This window comes from Sphaerodactylus townsendi, linkage group LG12, assembly GCF_021028975.2.
Source record: "Sphaerodactylus townsendi isolate TG3544 linkage group LG12, MPM_Stown_v2.3, whole genome shotgun sequence".
NCBI classification, from domain to species: Eukaryota; Metazoa; Chordata; class Lepidosauria; order Squamata; family Sphaerodactylidae; genus Sphaerodactylus; species Sphaerodactylus townsendi.
The window spans coordinates 55,406,675-55,426,351 of NC_059436.1; the positions used below are offsets into that span (position 1 = coordinate 55,406,675).

General features: G+C 47.7%; 1 protein-coding gene across 1 annotated transcript in view; it reads right to left on the reverse strand.

The window, feature by feature from the left end:
- Positions 1–19,677, reverse strand: part of FIBCD1 (fibrinogen C domain containing 1) — a 127,718-nt gene that overhangs the window by 48,603 nt on the left and 59,438 nt on the right. The window contains exon 2 of the mRNA XM_048512970.1: positions 11,490–11,966. Coding sequence (XP_048368927.1) covers positions 11,490–11,966 — 477 coding nt within the window. The remainder of the gene's footprint in view (positions 1–11,489; positions 11,967–19,677) is intronic.

A 19,677-nucleotide genomic window follows, 5' to 3' on the forward strand; every position in this document is an offset into this window, starting at 1 on the left:
GGGTCCTACATGAGATGGATTTTTTAAAATTGAGCCCAGGATCTTTGATGGTGTGTTCCTGCATTGCAGGGGGTTGGACAGGATGGCCCTTGGGGTCTCTTCCAACTCTATGATTCTGGGATTCCTCTCATCTCCTAGCAGAAAGTCCTTGTCAAGTACCAGTATGCATCAAAAGAGAACGTGGTTCCTGCTGCTACCTTTTGTCTCGGTGGCTGTCATTTGGGTGGAAAACACCGGAGAAGATTTCTGGGCGGTTCAAAAATAGCTGTGACCTGCTGTGGAGAGGCCTGACGTCTGCTCTTTGGCCTTCCCAGAAAATGACAGCAACTTATTTAAAAGGTTCTTGATCTCCACCTACTCATCCCCACGCATGAAAGGACATGAGAGAAAGATCTTAGCTGTGCTGGACAAAATATTGAATCTAAAATAATTGTTATTGTGTCGCAAAAGGCCTGTGCTTGCATCTTTTGCTAGATCTGGAAACAATGGTATTGCTCCATTCAGGACTAGTAAAAGGGACACTGGTGCCAACTCTTGATTTTAAAAGCAGTGGTTCCCTCTGCTGAGCTAGCCGCAGGGGAGCCAAGGTGGGCATGGGTTGGCTGCACAGCTCCCACTGTGGTGGGTTTAATCAGAGTGTTCCAGCTGTTCCTAGAGCAGTGGTGGCGAACCTATGGCACGGGTGCCAGAGGTGGCACTCAGAGCCCTCTCTGTGGGCATGCGCAAATAGAGTGCCCTTCCCCACATCTAGGCTGGCCTGGGCCACTGTACTCGATTATTAGCATTAAACCTAAGACCAAGTTTTGGGGAAGCAGTGTAGGAAACCCTGTTAAGCACTGTTAAACCCCACTGATTTTCATGCGAAGAACAAAAGCGCGATCCTTTACCTGGGAGTGAGCTTGGTTGCTGGCAATGGGGCTTGCTTCTGAGTAAACCCTCCTAGGGTCGCGATTCACCCGTTGGAAGAGTTGCACGGTTGCTTCAAAGCAAAGCCACCGACTACCACCAAGCTTACTCCTGAGTAACGCACGCCTCGGAGCCAACCGTTTTTTCTAAACTAAAACCTCAGCATTCAGGTTAAATGGCCGTGTTGGCACTTTGCGATAAATAAGTGGGTTTTGGGTTGCAATTTGGGCACTCGGTCTCGAAAAGGTTCGCCATCACTGTCCTAGAGCAACGTGATGTAATTTCTGTTCTTCTCTAGCAGTGACATCACAGCACACACAATGCCTGTGGTGCCCGTCATGTCTCCACCCCCAAACTCCTGCCAACTGCCAAGCACAGCCTGGCACCCTGGAGCCAAAGAGGATCTGGCAGGCTGTGGGTAGGAGAAGGGCAAATATCTGATTGGGTGGAGCTTGGGTAGAATCTGTGTCCCCTGGCTGTACAGATGTCTGGCACTGCTGACCTGACTGAACGGTTGCAGTGGTTGGGCCAGTGAAAATACCGGCAGTCCCACACAAGGACTGGGCAGTCCAAAAGGACACAAAGAAGAACAGCAGAATAAGGGGGCTGCAGGGCAGGGACACGGACTTCTCCATTTCCCAGGGTGGGGGAAAGACTCAGACGTAAACCCAGGGAAGGGGTGAGGCCAAACCTGGGAGCCTAAAAGTGCCAAAGCCCAAGTCCAAAAAGACAGCTCAAAAACAAGTTATGCAAAGGTCTACAGGTAAACCCTGGGGACTTCCCAAAATGACAGCTGATCTCCAGATGGCAGAGGCCTCCTAGACAAAAGGCAATTTTAGCAGGACACTCACAGATTTCAGGTGAAGACCCCCAATCCCCCCCTCCACTGGCAATGCCCCCCAAATCTCTACACTTGGCAACCCTGTACAAAACAGATCTTTATCACATGAATTCGCAATAAATGTATTACCACAGTGACTAAAATGTTAATCAGAATCAAATACACTGTATGCATCTATTGCTAGGATTATTCACCATAATGTATTTCTTTTAAACGGTGCCATCTTGCTAAATCCATTAGCTTTACTATTAGATCCATCTCCCAAGAGATTTGTTTGTGTCCACAGACATGTAACGGAGCCTACTTTGCTTCGTGCTCAACCATAGAAAAGGATTTATCCCACAAAGGCAAATCAGAACGACCTTTGGGATGTCCAGGATGAAGTAGATACGTGTTTGTTTCAAGTGCTATCAAGTCTCTTCTGAGCCTGGCAACTCTATGAGTCCACGACCTCGGCATATTGTTAACAGCCTTGTTCAAGCCTCGCAAACTGAGGGCCGTGGCTTCCATCCCATGTTGAGACTTCCTCTTTACCTGCTGCCTTCAACCTTTCCTGGCATTATTGCCTTTCCCAGTGACTCTTGTCTTCTCACGGTGTGACCAAAGTATGACAGCCTCAGTTTACTCATTTCAGCTTCTAGGGCCGTGGTGGTGAACCTTTGGCACTCCAGAAGTTATGGACTACAATTCCCATCAGCCCCTGCCAGCATGGCCAATTGGCCATGCTGGCAGGGGCTGATGGGAATTGTAGTCCATAACATCTGGAGTGCCAAAGGTTCGCCACCACTGTTCTAGGGGGAGTTCAGCCTTGATTTGATCTGGAATCCACTGGTTTGCCTTTTTGATGGTCCACAATATCCTCTTACATAATCAGCTTTGGAAATTCTGGTAACAGCTGCTGCAGACGGTTTCCTTGTTTTCCTCTCGGAAGACCAACCATATCCTGGAGAGCGGGAAGTTTAACTTTCTTCTCCCTCGCATATGATGAGAGGTATCCAAGTGAATTGGGTAAAAGCCTGCAATGCAAGTGCTCCTGTATGGAATTTTCCAGTTTTTCTCATTTGTTGACAACACATCTGAGGAAAGGCAAGTATGTGAACTGCTGTTGATATTACTGATGACTTCACAAAAGATTTTCCTATCAGATTCTTTAGGAAACTCAAACTGGTGAGCACACCCAGCCCCAAGGGATTTTGGAGGCTTTTTGTGCTTAGGAAACTTAGGATTCACCACATCAAAGTATTTGGCTGTCAGGAGGGTCTTTGACTGGAGTTTTCAAAGTTGTTCTAAAGTTGCTTTATGCTCTCCTTGGCAAAAGTGAAAGGAACTGCATATTACTTTTTTGAAGAGCTGTATTTAGATCATCCAAATATCCAAACACAAATAGTTATATGTATCGGCAGTATAAAATAGGATCCAAACCTCTGCAAGGTCTGCACCTCTCCATCTGCTTTGTCCCCAGGAGTTGTTTTTCAGACGACACATCCTCAAGCAACTTAATCAGTTTCTGGTATTTACAAAAAATGGACAGCATCTTGTGGGGACAAAATTGCTTCTCAGGTGTATGTTTTCCTTTCCTTGTTGGAAGGGTTTGAACAAAACAAGGTGTTTGGCTGATGTTTTTGTCATGATATAAAAAAAGAAAGGTTCACAAAAGGTTCATCTTCTAATCAGCAGAAGTTTGCCAACAGCAAGGCCAGAGACAGTAAGTCTAGGACGAAGTAGCAACAGTTGACCTTTAACATGATTGGTGAGTTCAACTGTGACTCTCTAGACCAATGAGAGGCTGTTGCCGGGGCAGGGAAAACGTATCCTTGTTGAATGTATAAAAAGCAAAGCATTGTATATGCTAAGTTCTGAGTCTAAGTTCAGAGAGTGTGTGTTCAACTTTGTTCTTGCTGAAGAGTTCTGTATAGTTTTATAGTCTTGTATAGCATAGACTTGTGTAACCTTGCAACTGCTAAAGTAAAACCTTCCTATGGAAAGAACATATTGCGTGGAGAGTATTCTTTTCCAAGAGTGGCAGGAGGCTGCAGTGAGTGCAAGAAGACTACTAGACCTTCTCATCTTACCAGAGTAGCTCTGCTTTAAACTCTGCTGATAGTTTTTACAGAGGAGATTAGGTCAGCTTTTTTACCCAAACTTTTCCTAAGGTCTACGATACCACTCAATGGCAGACTCTGGATTTCATCAATTACCAGCCTTTACTGAAATGAACATCGAGCACCTGGCTTTTGCAAAGCCAGCTCTAACCCGCTCCCCCAAATCCCCTTAGCTTTATTCAATCTATTGTCTACTCCCCCCTCCCCGCCCTGCTCCTTGCTACCTCATGTTAAAAGCGGGAAAAGTGGCAGAAAGCGAAAGTCCATTTCCAAGGTCTATGGAACAATAGAGAGCCATCTGTCCAACTCCCCTCCACAGGGAAGGTCAGTGATGCCCCTGTTGTCTACAGTTGCCAGCACAGAGAGAACAAGAAAAGAAATGAAAGAGTCAAAAACTCAGAGGGCCCCATCAAGGGATGGTAAGGCCTAGACATTAAGCACCCCCAACACACTGACAACCTATATGTACTAACATTTTCTGACAAGTCTTACTACGTTTACAACATATGCTATACATTGACCACACAGTGCCTTTGGTTCCTCTTCCTGTAGCTTACCACTATGCCAATTTATTGGACTTCCAAAATGGGCAATTTCATGAATAATTAGGAAGCTGAGACCACAGCCCATGTGATTGTATCAAGCTAGTAAGTCTTACAAAGGCCTCGTTAGAACTTGGTTGAAAGAAAAGGCCACCAACCCAGCAACTGATTCACACACAGCAACACAACCTCCATGTCCTTTTTTCCAATATCACAAGAACAGAAAAGGACATAAAGGCTGTGTTGCCACATGTGAATCAGTTGCTGGGTTGGTGGTCTTTTCTTTTAAATAAGTTTTATCTGGTCCTTGACCAGAAGTTCCCTTGGTGGGACTCGCCCAAGTAAAGTAGCCCAAGTGAAGAAGTGAAGAAGAGTTGGCTTTTATACCCCATAAGGAGTCTCAAAGCAGCTTAAAATTGCCTACCCCCCCAATACACCTTGTGAGGTAGGTGGGGCTGAGAGAGTTCTGAGAGAACCTTGACTGACCCAAGGTCACCCAGCAGGTTTCATGTGTAGGAGCAGGGAAACAAATCTGGCTCACCAGATAAGACTCTACCACTCATGTGGAGGACGGACGGACGGACGGACGGACGGACGGACGGACGGACGGACGGACGCACACACACACACACACACACACACACACACACACACACACACACACGGCCCCGATGCTACTTTCTCTGATGCCCAAGAGATGTTTGAAACAAATCACCAACTCCCATTGTCAGAGGGAAGAATTCTAATTTAATTAATATTGTAAGCCGCTGTGAGCTCCATAAGGGGAAAAAAGTGTGTTAAAACCAACAAAAGATTAATGCCCTCAGATGCATCAAAACGTTCCTAGAAATGTACATCTACCTGGCTGAGATAAATAGGGTTAGAGAGGGAGAGATGAAAGAAAGAGAACATAGTGATGTAAATAAGGAAATGGTTCTGTACTTCAGAGAAAGTTCAGAAGGGAGTCAGGAAGGAAGGATAAGAAATCGTTTAGAAGGAACAATCCCTAGCAAATTCTTAGTGAAGTTTGCAATGGCACCAAAGAAACAGCTATTTCATATTCAACGACCGTGGCTGGACAGAGTGAAAAAGAAAATGGAAGTCTCTAAGCCTGGCCAGAAAAGGAAAACATTGCTGGGACCTCTGGTAGCCCAAGGCAGGAGAAAATGGCAGGAGGCGTTGGTTGGCAGCCCACAGGCTATTGTCCGGCATTACACATTTAGAACATGTTCCACAAAATAATTCAACGATGTTTTGGTGAGAGTTGTAAGAACATGGGGTGACTGTGCACCTGAGATGAACATAGTTGTATAGCTCCCCTCCTCTAGGCCGTGCTTTGCCTCTGAGCAGGGACACTAGGCCTTACTGCTTGTCAGATTTGCGTCTTCAAAGAATTGGCACCCTGAGTCCCACCCACAGTAGCAGGCAGAATTTTCCCAGGTTGTTTATTTATTTATTTAGATTTCTATACCACCCCTCCCCTCTTGGGCTCAGGACAGTTTCCAGCATAATATACATGATACATGCAACAGCTTTAAATATCTACTATGGGTTAATTAAAAAAACCAACAACTTTACATGCACCTACTAAAACAAGATGAAGAAACTAACACTTCACTGAGCCCCAGTAAGTCTTAAAAGAAAGGGCAGACAAAGCAATCCTGTGTCTCATAACAGTGGGTGGTTGGGGGTGGGGTCAGAAAGGGGGGAAACCAGAGAAGGTAACCACTGCTGCCTCAGCTGAATGCCTGATGGATCCCCTCTGTCTTAACAGGCCCTGCAGAGCTGCATGGAATCCCGCAGGGCCCTGGTCTCCTTGGGCAGAGCGTTCCACCAGACGGGGGCCGGGGCTGAAGGCTTCCTTAGGGCAAAGAGCCACGAGCAAGTTTTCATTAAGTGGCCGAAGTGCCTGTCGAGGGATGGTCCTGCAGGTCTGTCCCATCAGGCACTGCTCAGAGCCAGCTCTTCTCAGCTTGAGAGATAAAATAGGCAGCCAACTTCCAAGAGATCTCCTGTTGTCCAGACGGCAGAGATCAGTTCCTTTGGAAAGAGTGGCCTGCTTTGGAGGGTGGACTCTAGGGCCGTTTCCGCATGGCCACAATTGGGGTTGGGTCGGCGTACACGATGCCGACCCAACCCCCCTGGGACCGTTCGCACAAACTGTCCCAGAAACAACCGGGAAGACGGCACCGTGGAGCGCCATCGCCCGGTTGACCTACTGTTGCTGCGGCCGTCTGGCGTCTCGTCGAGGCCTGGGAACACGCCCCCCCCCGCCCTGCGCGACCGCTCCGGCGTTGCAGGGCAGGGGTGTGTGTCCCCAGGCCTCGGCGACGCACTGGACGGCCGCAGTGACGGTAGGTCGACAGTTAAAAAGGGGGAGGGAGGGCGCCTTCGAGCCGCTGCTGTTCGCACAGCAGCGGCTCGAAGCCGCCGTTTTACGTAAACCTTGCTCGGGCAGCTTCGCACCGCTTGGGAGGTGCGAGGGCGGCGCGAACAGCTCCCTGGAGATGGCGTTTTTGCCGTCCCCAGGGCGCTGTTAATGGCCCGTGCGGAAAGGGCCAAGGGCATTATACCCCACTATGGTTCCCCCTTCTCCAAACCCCACTCTTCCCAAATCTCCAAGAATTTCCCAGACTGCAATTGGCAGCCCTAGAGATGAGGGCCATTGGTGGACTTGTGGTCTGCTCTGCAGTGAGTGTACATTACTTTGGGGTCAGATTCTGGATTGTGCACAAACTTTCCCCCTCCCAAACTCACCACATCACAGATGAGGGAGTCCCCACAGTTTCCAAAAGGGAAAAGGAAGCAGACGGTGTGCATGACTCTCTCTTTGGTTTTTCTTGCTCCTCCCTACCTTTCCCCACCCCAGTTCCAATGGTTGAAATGGATCAAAAGGGATTCTTTTTTTCAAGGCTATCAATGGAACAAAAGACCATGCCAGCAAAAGTCGGGGGGGCGGGGGGTGTCAGCAAACAAACAAAAGTGGCCGGCAGCTGAAACAAGGAAGGGGCAAGTGGGCTCCACCAGTTCCACCGTTACAATATGAGCAGTGAAGATCTATCTAGCTATCTTTAATCTAGCAAAATAGCACCAGATCAAAGACAGGAAATATACACACCCAAAGATGCCAAATGGGGTGGCGAGGAAGCAAGGAAGGAAGCGGTAGGTGGGCAAAATGGCGGATTGGCTCGTCTTGTCTAGGGATGCTTTGTAGCAGGAAACTTCCCTTTGGAAGAGAAAACTGCAGGGAAACGCCACTGCGAAGAACACACCACGCTGCAGACAGCAAGAGTACAAAAGGCTGAAGGGGGATTTTGTGGCCTTCTTGAATGAACGGCAACCAAAGCTTAACCAGGCGAGAGTTCACGAGAGCTCAATCTCAGAACCTGGTAGCAAATCTAAGAGCTTCCTAGATTTGAAAGCAGGTTCTGGGGTTGAGCCTCATGCAATCAAGCCTCACCTCACCACTGAGCAGAGAATCAACCATCCATTCTGTTTCAGGGGTTTGCATGTTCTAGTTGCGCTGTGAGGAATTAATGGTTCTTCTCTTTTCCTCTAACCTTGCCCCAGGCATCAGTACCGAATTTGCAATTCCTCCTTGTGTGGCTTCAGTCAAAATGAGAAGAGGTTCACTAAGGTAAGCCAATGTCCTGAGGGCTCACCAGTGTTTAGCTACCTTTCTGGCAAATTAGTTCTCAAGGTCATGTGGAAAACGTGAATCTACTTTTTTCCTTCCCTTCCCTTTCCACAGTTTGACCCTCCCACGTTTTCTTGCAGCTCTCTTGCAAGGGGATAGAAGTTAAAACGGCTGTTGGTTTTTGCAAACCCGAAGGCGCAGTTCTCCTTTGCTACATGAGGTGCCCCAATTTAATAAACACCCAAGAAAGGAGGGCTGGGAGTCCACAGCATTGCAGAATCAAAGGGGCTGCAATCCTCACCCCTCTGTGATGTCCCTGTTAAGAGGCTGAGACTTTCTCTGCCCCGTTGCATTCGCAGTATTGCATCTGAATGGGGCATGGTTTCTTGGACCCCAAAGGGCTGCCAACTCTGGGATGGGAAATTCCTGGAGATTTGGGGGATAGAGTCTGGGGAGGGCAGGGTTGGGAACAGGAAGGATTCTAGCCAGTCATAATGCCCCAGAGCCCGCCCTCCAAAGCAGCCATTTTCCCCAGGGAGACAGACCTCCTTAGTGAATGTGGACAAACATCAGAAACGGAGGGATCAAAAACATTCTGAAAGTGTTCTAAGAGACTGGTGTGAAAAAAGCCTAAACCAATAAGGAAGGTCCAGATACTCAGTGGCTTTTTTGACATCAATGTTAGATCCCCTTTTATTTTCAAGACCCTAATAATTCTGTTCTCCAGTTGTTTTAGTTCATGTCTGTTGTTTTTTTCATGTGTGTTTTTTTTTTGCATTTGTTTTCATTAGTTTTACCCTGCCTGAGACCTTGGTGTTTTGCATCCAAACATCATTCAATTTTGCAAATATTTTACCTAACCTAACAATTTTTAAGGAGCTTGGACAGCCATTTTAGAAGCACACAGAGAGAGAGGGTACGTCGTTTGACTTTCCCATTGCTGATGCTTTGCTGCAAATGGGAAGGCCTTCCAGGCTACCTTCTTTCAATCATTCATTCCTGTGACCAGCACAACATGCTGCCACTGCAAAGCTTCACATTGCTAATGGAAAAATGGAGAAACCAACAAGGCACCAGTGAGATTTATTTTCATTAGTGTGGATTTCACCATTCATTATACAATTATAAATCAACGGGGTAATTTATTTTTGAGGGACCATCTCGCTCTTGCTTAAAGACCAACATGATTTTCAGAGTATAAGCGCTGGACAGTGAAAGCTTCCTTTTAACTCTCAAAAGCTTATTTCCTGGGAAACTGTTGGATTTTAAGGTGTGACTGGACTCTAATCTTGCTCTTCTACTGCAGACCAACATGGCTTTGTTACCACCAGGAAAATAGGAAAAATATTTTCCTGAGCCAATCGCTGAACTACACTGGCTAAGGATCAGAGCAAAGAGACCAGTGTGGTCCAGAAGCCTCCATAAGGCTTGGAAAGGATATATGTATGTGATTGTGGCAATGTTTTATATGGTTTCCTTCTTGTTTTTAAATCCCTTTTAAGGTTTAATGTAAGTCCCCTCAGTGTTGGATTTATTATTTGCCCAATGTTTAGAATTATACTTTAGTTGATGTTACTGTTAATTTAGGATACTCTTGCTTATATGTATACGTGGTTATACTGTATTGGAGGTTCTTTAAGATTTCCTCTAATGTTTAAGTTTAGAAATGTTATTTTAGATATCTGTATCTATGGGTAAAAGCAATAGCTTGTAGAAGCTGATATTAAGGGCCAAGGAAGCTAGCCTTGGAATTCAGTTTGGACCAACACCCGGTAGATCTCTTTAGCGAAAACAAAGACCCCTTTGGATTTACAAACTGAATCTGATGACGGCACCCCAGATATCCCAGCCGTTGAAGGACGTGCCAAGATCGCCATTGGACCATTTGAACTTTCTTTTGTTGCGGGACTGAGGCGCAGGAGCCTCAGGACATAACTCAAGGAAGCAGCCCATCTGATAACCAGATTCCTGGGTGCGTTAAACAGCCTCACCCAGTTTCATGAATGGACTCTCTCCGCTCTCCATTTCAGCACTATCGTAAAGTCTCGTGGGAAGACGTCTGACAGTGAGTTCTCATGATCCCATTCACAAAGTTGTAATGGTACCTTTTCTTTTATGTGTTGATGTTTCCTTATTGTTGCAAGGTAAGGGACCTGCCCCCTTGCCCCTTTTGATGTGTGTGTATAAAAGTTCTAGTGCTTGGCTACGAAAGCGCGATTCCCCTGCCCGAGCTGTAGCAACCACTTCCGAATAAAATACTTTGCTTTTGAAGAACACCGGCTTCCTGCGCCTCACTACGTTGCCTGAGCTGAAATCACTTAATGTTACCCGAGCAGCAGCGGTAACAGCTTCCCGCCACAAATTCATTAATTGATGTTGATATTTTATAAGCATTTTATAAACCAGAATCACAGAGCAGCTGGTGGCACAAATTGTATCCAGGAGGAAATAATAAATGCTCCAAAATCTCCCTTTCTTAAATGACAACAGCAGAATTATGTTGCTAGCGGGAATTGCAGAAGAACTCAACAATGTCTATATTGAATTAAAAATGGGTGGGGATGGAGATGGCTTAAATTAAATTGCCAAATAACAAAATGTGAAGACTGAAAATATACGCCACATGACTTTGTTTAGCAGTGATCACCAAAGCTACTTTTCAGACCCTAACTTTGTACAAGAGGGCCAAAGCAACAGGACCTTTGTCTCTGTCCAGTGATCCTCTTCTGCAATCGAGGCACAGAGATCAGGGACCATAGTAGTGGTAAACAGGGTTGCCAACCTCCCGGTAGAGCCAGGAGACCTCCCAGAATGATAACAGATCTAAAGAGATCAACACCCCCCCCCCCGGATAAAATGGCTGTTTGGAGGGTTGCCAGTGTGGCATTATATCCTGCTGTGGACCAATGCTGCACCAGGGCTAAATTGTGCCCTGGGGCATCACTGCCTCCCTGTGCCCCCCTGCCTTCCTGTGCCCCCCTGCCCAGCTTCCCACGTCCCACTTATGGAAGCCAGGTAGCCAGCAGGGAGGCTGGGGAAGGGTGGCGCTTGGGAGGGGCAGGGCTTGGATGGGCGCTACAGTAGCAGGCCGGCTCCTGGGTCACCCACCGCTGATCTCCGCTCTCCCTGCAGGCCGGCTCCTGCCCTCCCCAGGCCTTGGGGACAGCAGGAGCTGTCCTGCAGGGAGGCCGGGGGAGGGGTTGGGAGCATGCACCCGGAGGACATGGGATACCCCATGTCCCCATTAGCAGTACGTCACTGCTGAGGTCCCTCCTCTCCCCGATTCTGGCCCTCTCCAGATTCCATCTCCATATCTCAAGGAATTTCCCAACCCAGAGTGAGAAACTCTACAGATGAACTTCCAGCTGCTTATCCTCTTCTATTAGAAAACTACCACAGAGTTGGAGGGGAAATCTGTGCCTTTCTCCAACACGCCCCTGGCATTCTTGCTCTTTCCTCACCTGTATGAGGCGGCCTTGCTCACTCTGCAGGGCGTTCAGCTCCTGCCCCATGGCACTGTGCCCCTTCTTCAGGCTGTCGCAGTCCACTCGTAACTGAGTGGCGTGGGTAAGTAACTTGGAAACTTCGTCCGTCAAGCCGACCAACAAGGCCCGCTCCTGCCCCTTCGACGACTTTGTTTCAGCATCGTGGTCGGTCACAGTCCTCAGGAGTGAAGATTGGAGGCCTTCCAGACGGGCTAAGTCGTTGACTTGATCTGGGCAATTGGGGTCAATGAATATGTTGATGCGGGAGCTGTCGGCTTTCTCGATGGTCACCAAGGCATTGGCCTCGTCCGGATTGGTGCTGATGACGGGTGGGGATTCTGTGACGGGTGTGTGGTATTGGTTCATGAAGAGAATCGCGCCAGTGACAGTCACAGCTAAGAGAACGGCCACAGACAGCAGGACTGTGCATAGGATATAACCACAGCTCATTCTCTAGAAACAGAAAGAAAGGAGGGGGAAAAAACACCGGCATGTTTAATATACCAAAATAATACTTTTCCATAAGTAATTCTCATGCACACAAGTTGCTTCCTATCACCAAGTCTTTAAACATGTGAAGGTTAGGTTGGCATGTAATGCAGGAGATGCCATTTTGAAATATATTCATTTATTTATTCATTCATTCATTGCCCTTTTTCCATTTGAGGGCCCATAACTTTGGCCCCCATGAACCAAACTTCACCAAACCTGGGTGGTATCATCAGAAGAGTCTCTTACTGGTGCCACCCAGGCTTTGTGAAGTTTGGTCCAGGGGGTCCAAAGCTGTGGACTCCCAAAAGAGGTACCCCCATCCCCCATTGTTTCCAATTGGAGATGGGGGCTACACGTTTTAGGGTCCATAACTTTGGCCCCCATGAACCAAACTTCACCAAACATGGGTGGTAACATCAGGAGGGTCTCCTAAAGATACTTGGAAATTTTGGTGCTGCTAGCTTAACAATTGCACCCCTGACAGCAAGTACCCCCCAATGGGCAGGCCTAGATGTCTTCACTAGAAACAAGCTGCAGTAAGGATGTTGGAACCTGGATGAAAAGGTGCCGATTCTTTTGAAACTTGGTTGTATCTAGATTGAATTTTCAGTGGGAATTCGGCCACAGATTAATGAGCAAAAGCGAGCCATTTCCCCTGTGATTTTCTGATCCCTGCCCACTAGTATGAAGTCCAGTGTATCTTTGTTATTTAAACCAGGCCTGTCAGGACTGGACTGAAGATTTCCTTACGGAACTTTTCATAAGTGGAACATCTTGATATTAATATTTGAACATGTTGTTATTACAAAACTTGCAAAGTTAAATACATAAAATCTTTAATTTCATTGGAATATTACACAATAATATATAAATGAAAATGAAAGCATCGAAATTATAACAGAAGATTAGTGTAGAAGAAGTAGTGGACCTGTATGTGTACGTAATGCTGATAATTCCACGAATGGAGTTTCCAGTAGTTCCCCCCCTTCCCCACTTAACAGTTGCATGTTTAGGACCCCCATTTTGGTCTGGACTGTGGTGCATGAGAACAGAGCTTCAAATTGCAGACAGCAGATATTTAGCTATAGCTCTGCTCCCAGCTGTCACTAGTTTGCATGCTAAACAAAGGCGAATGGAGAATGCATTGGAAGAGCCACCATGTCTTGGAGAGGTATTATGACTGTACTAACTGAAGGGGAAATAATGAAGATAACAGCAGTATGGAATTTCATGACCTTTGGCAAAGGACTCTGTTAGGAAGGAGCCAACCCTACAGCTGGATATTGAAACATCAGAAGAGGCAGAGTTGAAGTGATTGATAACCGGGAAGAGTTAGCAGTTTTCTTCCTCTGCAGCTGATCCACTTGAGACCAGGAGCAGAAATGACTGTGAGCTAAACCTAACCTTCTCCCAGAGGGCTGTCCTGGGCGCTGCCCCTAGTCCAGGGCTGCCCCGGTTCTTTGCCTGGCAGAAAAGGGGAACTGCTCCCAGGGCAAAGAAGCCAGAAGAAGGATTTCCCTTTGGGCCTTTGTGGGAAGAACTCCTGCCTGCTGAAGAAGACGATTGTGGCCTCTTGGATCACACCCAAATCTTCCAGATGAACTCCCTGCGCTGGGCCTTCCGTAGGACAATAGCTTGTGCTAGTTGTTAATGAACCATTTTGACATTTTCTTGGCCTCTGGAATGTTCTGTGCATGATTTAATTTGTATTAGAATCTCTGAATAATCAGGCGCGAGCCTTATTTTAGACAACCCGGCCATTGGGGCAAAAGGGGTGATGCGAACGTACCATTTCAAAATCATGGAACTGCAGAATTGCAATAAGCTGCCTTTAAATTCACCAAGAGACCAAAAGGTTTAATTCTGCATGTCGTAGGCCTTTTTGAACCTATGGGAAGATACCTAGATGCAGTGAATAACACTCGGTATAGCTAAGACCAAGAGGCGGGATAGCTTCCTTTCAAATCGTAACCGACCCCATGGCCCCTCTAGGTGACTGCAGGGAAGTCAAGCAATACAATTCTCCATAGGAGCTGCCACAAAGGCTACTGAGATTATGCACGTGAACACTTGAAAGGCACTCTATAAATGCTAAGTATTGTTATTACATTTGAAAGTGTCTTTTGGTGTGATCGCTGGTTTGTAAGCATCACTTCAAAGGAGTGGTAACGGATTCATATCCCTGTGAGGAGAAACATTCCCACACGAGATACTCAAGCATAGACCATGCCAGCAAGTGGGGGCGGGGGGGGGGGGTTATGAAGGAGAGCTATTTGTGCTAATTAGAATGGACTTTATAGAAATAATGCATTATACCCTAACCATAAATATTTATACTTGGACACACACACCCCCGCCCCCGTCCACACATCCCTTCCCCCAGCTTGGCTGATGCCCTATTCAATAGCTGCAAGGGGATGATTGTTTGAGCTGTTCAAATGTGGCCAAATGAATTCAGATATGTCAATTTTCATAATTATTTTGCTTTGCTGTCCAATGAGACAGTTTTCTGGCAGCAGCCCTTCCCTTATCACTCATCTGCCACTGTATTAAGAAAATACAGATTTTTGAGTTGAGACTTACTATTTAGTGTTTCTGCATGCATTTAGTGTCTCCCCATGAATCTTGCAATCATTATCGCTTCTCAATAGATGCCATAGACAGTGCAGGTACAAACAACAGGCAATGCAATCTAACCGATGTCCCTCATTTCAATTATGCATGACCAATCAGGCACAAAGAGGAGAGGAATGGCAAGTGCCTTCATGCATAGCCCTCCCTTTTCCAATTGATCACCTCCCAAAGAGATGGTATACTGTTGTTGCTTGAAGGATGGAAAGCCTCCAGTTCAAATTCCAACTCAACCACGACCTAGCTAGAGACCTGTGTCAAGGCACTGTTAGGCTGAACACCACTCAGACCAAGTCAACGTAAAAAGAAGAACTTTATTGGTTTGTCACCCTAGCTACAAGGTGCTGGAACTGAGGATTCTTGACCTCAGTCCCAATATTTATTCTATTTACAAAACCAGACAGTAACCAATCAGCTCCCCCCACCCCCCCAAGTTCCTGGTCTCTCATTGGTTCTGACGGAGTTACATAGTTTTGGTCTGACGTAGCTCCCCAGCTTGGTTTCCCACTCTAATGCAAGAAGGCGGGAGCTGGTGATTGCTGGGAGTTGCAGTCCTGACAGGCACTATAATTCAGCTTTGATTTTCCGTCTGCAGTAGGGGGATAACAAGTTATTGATCCATTGTACAATATCAGTGGTAGTGAAAAGTGCTGTCAAGTTGCAACCAACTTATGGTGACTTCTCAAGTTTTTCAAGTCAAGAAACGAACAGAGACCATTTGCCACTGACTACCCCTGGGCAACAGCCTGGTCTTTCTGAGTGGTCTCCCATCCAAATACTAATCAGGGCTGACCCTGATTAGCTTCTGAGATCTAATGCCATCGAGCTAGCCTGGGTGGTCCGGTCAGGGTGCACTGCAGGGGCCCCAGCCCTTTTGAGCCTGTGGGCACAGTTGGAATTCTGCATCAGCAGCAAGAAAACGACTGCCGCAAAATGGCTGGTGCAGGAGGTGGAGCCAGCTGCAAAACAACAGCGGAGACGCTTCTGCTGTGCCGGCCGGTGCCACCAAAATCTGCAGCAGCTTCTTGTTTAAAAATCTGCACAGATCTGTCCATCAGATCTCCACTAATCACTCAGAAGCCTTACTGGACAAAAGCCCTACCTGTTTCCACCCACTTCCTAAATACACTTGGCAGGTTGGGGAACCCTGCCACACAGGTTTGGCTTCATGCAATAACGTATGTCAAATGTGCTGAACATTTTTCAAAAACCTTCTAGAATGATTTTAACTGTTTCATGTTCTCCACTTTTCTGCATGATGAGAAACTCCAAAGGCAGAACCTTCAGAGCTTGATTTCCTTTGGAACTCCATAGATTGATGGGACTTTTGTAATATATGCTTTGTGCATATATAAATACAGCACAGGTGGAACCAGAGGGATATTCTTACAGGAAACAAATCAACCCCCCCCCCCCCCCGCCAATGATATCCTCCGAAGGAGAGAGATCCTGCAACCCCTGGAGCTTCACTTTCAGCTAGTTTATGCCTTGCGTTGTCTATCTCTTGCTCTTTCTTCACAAGGATAGTCCTCCCCTTTAGTTGGAAGGGGGCTGCCTCCAAGCTCTGATGGGTCCCTGAACAATAGCATGGAAAACGGGCCAGGAGTCTCTTGCCTGATAATTAGCCATTGAAGAAAATCAGTATTCTTTTGTTATAGGTCTCAAGCTAGTTTTCTTTAAAGTAAAGTAAGGTTGCCAACTTCCAGGTAAGGCCTGGAGATCGCTCAGGAAAACAACTGATATTGAAATGGAGACAATGGCTGCTTTGGAGGGTGGACTCTGTGGCACCAGAACCAGCGGAGGAGGTCTCTCCCGTTCCTGAACACACACACACCCCCACCCCGGGATCCATCCTGAAATCTTGAGAAATTTCCAGACCCTGAACTGAAGCCATCAATGGAGGAGAATCTCTGGACGTGGCCCCTCCCCTGCTTGGCTCCCAGGATACTCGATCTCCAGTTGGCAACAGGCCTCCCGACCTGGATGGCCCTGGCGATGCCAAGCTCAGTAGGTCTCAAAAGCTACACAGGGTCAGCCCTGGCCAGTGTTTGGGTGGGAGACCACTAAGGAAGCCCCAGGCCACTGTGCAGCAGAGGCGTACTGGCCACGGGGACATGTGGTGTCACATGTCCTTGGGCGCAGCCCATTCAGTCATGTGGGAGCCCCACAAAATCCTCCCCCCCCCGCTGCACCCTCTCCACCCCAGTCCAAGCTGCCCATCCGTGTGTCGCCTGCTCACCGGCTGTCTCCCTGGCCTCCCTCAGGCCATGCCAGGGCTCCCCTCAGACTGCTGTGAGGCGCTGTGGGAAGGGGCGCCTTGGGGGGCAGCCTGCGGTCAGCCCCTCCCCGCTTGCTCCTCAGTGCTGGGGTCAACAAAGCCGGTTGCCGGTGGGCAGCGGGAGTGCGGAGGTGAGGGGAGGAGGCACGGCTGCTGGCAAAGACACCCCACCTGCCGGCCCCCACCTCCATCTGGGGGGGCCTCAAGCGAGAGGGGCACGGCCACCGATCGAGGGGTGGGGGGAAGCAGCAGCTGGCACCGGGCTGGGAGCCTGTCAGGGGGCACCCCTCGACGGACTTGCGGCAGGCCCACGGCCCCCCCACCTCGATCGGAGGCAGCACCTGCCTCGTTCAAGACCCTCAAGTGAGGCAGGTCTGGCCTCTGATTGAGGCGGGGAGATGATGGGCAGCTGCAGCCACTGCCAGGCTGGGAGCCTGCCGAGGGGAGCCCCTCAATGATTGCGGGAAGGGGGGCACGAAGGGCACAGGGGCTGGGGATTTGCCATGGGCGCCGTTTGTTGCCGGTATGCCTCTGCTGTGCAGGGACAGACAATGGCAAACCGGCTCTGCCTGTCTCCTGCCTTGAACACCTTGTGAGGGCTCACCCCAAGTCAGCTGCAACATGATGGGGGGGGGGGAGAAACGAAGTCTGAAAAAGGAGGGGCTCGCAAGCAGCACGCCAGCCGGAGACCCCCACGGCTGCGGAGGCAGAGCAGCTGGGACCTCATCATGCAGTGGAAATTAAGGGGAGGGAGCAAAGGGGGGGGGGGTTAGGTCCAAATGTTTAGTACAAATAGGGATAAGTCTGTTTGCTGTGATCAGACAAGAAATCACGCAATATTTATTTACTTAATTTATATTCTACCGTTCTCTCCAATGGGGACCCAAAGCAGCTTATCTCGTTATCCATTCCTCTATTTCCTCCTCACACCAACCACCCTGCGAGGCCATTTAGCATGTCGGGTCCAGACTAATGATCCACTCATTTTTTCCTATTTGCTTATGTAACCGCTATGTTAAGAACGGGATGACCCAGAAAAGGGTGGCGTCTGAAGGGAACAGAAGGCTGCAGGACTCGTGAGGTTGGAGGAAGCGAGGCTACCAGGCTGGGACCAACCTGGATAGATTATTATAAACTCTTAACACCTTGTTTAAGGTAACTGCAATGTTGTGGGGAACTAGTGGGAAGGGAGATGCTTAATTTGGCTATACTGTAAATGTTAGAATTTATTATTTAACAGCCACAACTACGAGCTGTTGGAAGCGGTGGCTAAATTTTTAAATGGTGTTATTTTAACTCGTCAGTTGTAAAGTTGTAAAGGCTGTTATTATCTTGTTAAGTTAATCTTAAACTATTTATATGCCATTAAAGGTATTCGAAATCGACATCGAATTTATTATTTCAGTGTTTTTGTGAGTGAATGGTGAGAGTTCTTTTGGGAACCTTCATCATCTTGAATCCAGTACACCAAGCTTCTGGAGTTTCATGAGCCAACCACTTGCAGGAAGAAATGGACTTGGCATTACAAGACTGTAAATAGAAGGACTTGAAATGAAACTTAACAGGACTTTGAAGTGTTATGTTAAATGTTAATGTTTGATGTTATATGTTAAGAAAAATAAACCCTTTTGTTTAAAATTTAGTGGTTGCAAACTCCTTCCAAATTCTGCCCCACAGAACCCATAAGCTGAAGTTACACTGACTTCATTTTGTATCCCACCTATTTCCCCAGTGGAGACCCAAGTTGCCTTTCATCCATTTTATCCTCACTACAGCAGCCCCATGTTGTAGGCTATTCTGAGGTTATGTGACTGGCCCAAGATCATACAGCAAGCTCCCATGGCAATGCAGAGATTTGAACCTGCCCCTCCTGATAGTTTGCGCAGTGGAGGCGAACTTTTGCACTCCAGATAAGTTATGGACTACCAAATTCCGGCCATGATTGCCTCCCCTCCCAGCATGGCCAATTGGTCATGCTGGGAGGGACTGATGGGAATTGTAATCCATAACATCTGGAGTGCCAAAGGTTCGCCACCACTAGGCTAACACCTTCAAACCACTATACCATGCTGTCTTCAGCATCTATTTCCCAAGTAGTTAACCAGATACCCCAGAAGGCCCAGAAGTTAGTATTCAGAGATACTGCCTCTTCCATGGAGGTTCTATTCCAGTGATGGCGAACCTTTTTGAGAAAGAGTGCCCAAATTGCAACCGAAAACCCACTTATTTATTGCAAAGTGCCAACACGGAAATTTAGCCCCCTGGATAAGGTTTTCCAGTTTTAGAAAAATGTTTGGCTTTGAGGCTAAAGCACTCGGGAGTAAGCTTCGATGGTAGTTGTTGGCTTTGCTTTGAAGCAACTATGCAACTCTTCGAACGGGTGAACAACATGACCCTGGGAGGCAAAGCCCCATTGCCAGCAACCAACTGCTTTCTACTCCACGGGTAAAGGATCACACTTTAGTTCAACTTTGGTAATGGAAAATCAGTGGGGTTTAACCTTGGCACTTAACAGGGTTGCCTACACTAAGCTTCCCGCAAAAACTAAGGTTTACGCATCGCTAATAATCGGTTTCCAAGCGGCCCAGGCCAGCCTAGGGGGGGCATTCCCACCTCCACATGACGAACTCTGTTTGCGCGTGCCCACAAAGAGGGCTTTGAGTGCCACCTCTGGCATCCGTGCCACAGGTTCGCCATCACTGTTCTATTCTGTCATCAGGGCCAGTAGCCACTGATGGACAAATGTGCTCTGAGTTGGTCTCT